The 3,370-nt window shown below is 52.3% G+C and overlaps 1 protein-coding gene across 1 annotated transcript; it reads right to left on the reverse strand.

Moving 5' to 3' along the window:
• Positions 1–1,530: 1,530 nt before the first annotated feature.
• On the reverse strand, positions 1,531–3,131 carry CDX2 (caudal type homeobox 2). The gene is made up of 3 exons (XM_010851259.1): positions 3,107–3,131; positions 2,884–3,029; positions 1,531–1,979 (listed from the first exon to the last, which is right to left on the reverse strand). The coding sequence occupies exons 1-3, from the start codon at positions 3,129–3,131 to the stop codon at positions 1,746–1,748; spliced, it is 405 nt and encodes a 134-aa protein (XP_010849561.1). The 3' UTR covers positions 1,531–1,745.
• Positions 3,132–3,370: the final 239 nt, after the last annotated feature.

Below are 3,370 nucleotides of genomic sequence, written 5' to 3' on the forward strand. Positions count from 1 at the left end.
GAGGGGAGAGACCGGGGAGGAAGGGCGGGGAAAAGGAAACAGCACGGAACAAGACAGGCCATTTACAGAACACGGTCGTGGGAACTTGGGCTTCCCAGGTGGCGCTAGTGATAAAGAACCCGCCTGCCGACGCAGGTTCGATCCCTGGACCAGGAAGATTCCCCTGGAAGAGGGGATGGCACCCCACTCCAGTCTTCTTGCCTGGAGAATCTCCATGGGCAGAGGAGCCTGGCGGGCTACAGTCCATGGGGGCAACTTAGTACGCACGTTCGCGGAAACTTTGCCTTGGGGAAATAGAATCGAGGATTTTCACTTGAATGCTGGGCATCCTGGGGAGAAGAGACTCACCGATGAAGGGACTGAAGGTGATGGCCTCCGTGTGGACTTGACGGGACGCAGTGAGGGGCTCTCTCGCGCCCACTGCCCACCGTTCCCCTAGCTGAGAAGCAGCTGGGCGTTCAGCTGTGTGTCCTGCCCACAGGCACCCCCAGGAGAACCACGCATTCCACAAGGCAAGGCTGGGCTTCGGCTTGGGGGCAGGGCAGGTCTCAGAAACCGCTCCCTCGGGCTTCTGGTGCTCTGGGGTAAAATGAGGTTGTCCAGATAACCTTCTCCACCCTCCACCCCCGCCCTGATTTTCCTAATTCTAGCTTGCAAGGAGAAAGGATATTTCATTTCTTTAAAAAATAATCACAATTTCAAACAAAACCTGATAGGCGATAAATACAGAATCTGAAATCTGGAAAGCTCCTTTATCTCTTTTCTTTTTTAGAAAAAAAAAAAATTCAACTGTGTTCAAATACCACCCCCCACCCCACCCCCACCCCCATTTCCCTTCACCATATCACTTCTCTCCCCATGGATCCAGAAGGCTTTTAAAATGCTGGCTTGGATGTTACACAGACCAACAACCCAAACAGCAGCAACAACAACAGAAACTCCCCCTTTTTCATCAGCCCCAAGATTGTGAAAATCACAGGAAGTCCAGGTTGGCTCTGGCATTTATAGCACTGACATACATTCAGCCCAGAGAAGCTCTGGTGACAGGCATTCTAAACAAGGCCCTGTCCAGGGCCGCCCCCCGCTTGTCAGGCCTGGAGTCCAGCAACCACCCTCTCACACTACCATAGACCACGCGCATACGCCAGCCAAGCCTTTCCTGCACTGGGAAGGGAAGAGAAGAAAGACAAAGACCTGGGGGTTCTGCACGCTTCAGCGGGCCCAGGTCTCCATCTCAGCTGCCTCTGACTTCTGCAGCTTAAGTCTTGCCTGCCCTAGAGGTGAGAAGGGCCAGGGGGACCTTGGAGGGCAGTTAGTGGACCTAACCATCTTGGTTCCATCCCTGGCAGTCCCCTGAGCCCCTTTCCCGCCTTAGCTCCAACCAGAGACGTGTCCTGCAGATCTGGGAGGCCAAGAGCTGAGGAGCAGGGGGCTGAAAGGCTGGTCTGTTCCGCCAGTCCAGGCAGCGTGTCCGCCAGTACTAAAGGAAGCCCGGGTGTCTTTTCCCATCTCCTCACTTGGCAGAAAAAGTCAGAACGGAAAAAGTCGCAATCTACGAGAATGTCATCCTTGAGGCCCCCAACCACAGTCGTTTTTCCCCCAGGCCCCCGTTTGTTTCTGCTCGGAGGGCTAGGTCAGCTGGTAAACATTAGTGAGTGAGAGGGGAGGGGGTCTTTCCTGAGGGTTCTAGCAGAGTCCATGCTCCTCATGGCTCAGCCTGGAATTGTACTGCAGGCCGCTGCGGGTCACTGGGTGACAGTAGGGTTTAACACCCCCCCAGCTGGCCCCAGAACCCCAGGCACTGAGCCTTGCAGGGAAGACACGGGGCTCAGGGGCTCTGGGACGCTTCTCAGCGGACCTGGCTGTGGCTGGGGGGGCTGTGGCCCAGAAGGGGGGGGCGGCTGTTGCTGCTGCTGTTGCAACTTCTTCTTGTTGATTTTCCTTTCCTTTGCTCTGCGGTTCTGAAACCAAATTTTAACCTGGAAATGAAAAAGGTGGAGAAAAACAGAAGGCGGTGAAGAAGACAGCGAAAGCATAAAGGGACAGTATTTGACACTAGATCCAATGCCTCCTTCTCCAGCCAAAGAGGTCCCCACTGCACCCGAAGGACAGCAGCCCATCACCCAGCTTTTTGGACAGCCCATATAACAGCCCAGTGCTGGAGCTTCTCCCAAGCTCCATGCAGTCTCAAGAGGGAAGTGCCTCTCTCTCCCTCTTTGTTCCTCAGGTTTCTTTCCAGAGCAACCTTTATCTACAACTTTACTGGAAAAGTTCAGAGTCTCAGAACTAAGGAAGACAGAAACTGCCAGGTCCTTTCTACACCAAGCAAGGAGGCTAGGGCTAGATGTACTTCAAAATGACAACCTTTGGCCTCTCAAAGCTAAACGGAAATGAAATAGTCCTTGCCTTGGGGCTGAGAATGAGTTTTAATGAGGGGTTTCCTGGCTGTGAATTTGACAATCTAGAGCATTCAGGAGCTAAGCCTCACCCCTCCATAGTTTTTCTGGACAGAGGCTGGTATCCTACATTAATTTTTCCCCCAATAAAGAACTGGGTACAAAGAGAATAAGTCTTTATTGACCCAAATCGGATTCTGCATTAAACTACACTCAGTTTGTGTGTGTGTGTGTGTGTGCGTGCGTGTGTGTGTGTGTTTTACCTCCCAGGTCCCCCGAAATAGAAAAAAAAAATCACAATATACATATGTTTTTTAAAAAGACAAGTAGACATGGAAGAAGCCTTTTTAAAAAAGCATCTAGAAGGAAAAGTCTCTCGATTCTCTTGCTTAATCTGCCCACAGAACTGGGTGGATCCTGGGGCCTGGCTTCTAACCCTCCCCACTGGAGCCTCCCAGTTGGTGACGGGGCCCTGGAGGGTTCCCACCTGCCTCTCTGAGAGCCCCAGCGTGGCGGCCAGTTCGGCTTTCCTCCGGATGGTGATATAGCGACTGTAGTGAAACTCCTTCTCCAGCTCCAGACGCTGGTGGTCCGTGTACACGACCCGGTATTTGTCTTTCGTCCTGGTTTTCACTGTGGAGGAAGGCAAAGTTAGCCCCGAGAACTGCCGGGCAGCCCATCAGTCATGGGTAATGACAAACCTCCCTAACCCAGGAACCATTTCTCTTCCTCCATCGCCCTGGGGGGCCGCGGTTTGGCTGGTTCCTGCTGAGTCTGACAAGACCCCCTCCAGAGGGTGTGTGTGTGGGGGTGCTATTCAGGACAACTAACCTAGTCTTGGAATTAAGTGGTTTTTGAAAATTAAAGAGAAACTAAAAATTCATACAGGTAGCAAAGAGTCTGACACGACTGAGCGACTGAACTGAAAAATACATAACAGGTGATAGCAGAACCCCATCTGGGGTTTTGTAAAG

Source organism: Bison bison, unplaced genomic scaffold, assembly GCF_000754665.1.
Source record: "Bison bison bison isolate TAMUID 2011002044 unplaced genomic scaffold, Bison_UMD1.0 scf7180017864299, whole genome shotgun sequence".
Classification (NCBI taxonomy): Eukaryota; Metazoa; Chordata; class Mammalia; order Artiodactyla; family Bovidae; genus Bison; species Bison bison.

Bases quoted from the DNA above. Each gene is read 5' to 3' on its own strand.
- CDX2 (XM_010851259.1), bottom strand. From the start codon at position 3,131: ATGGAGGAAGAGAAATGGTTCCTGG. The intron at 3,030-3,106 runs GTTAGGGAGGTT...CTTCCTCCACAG, and splicing joins GGAAGAGAAATGGTTCCTGG to TGAAAACCAGGACGAAAGAC. The intron at 1,980-2,883 runs GTGGGAACCCTC...TTTCATTTCCAG, and splicing joins TGGGGCTCTCAGAGAGGCAG to GTTAAAATTTGGTTTCAGAA.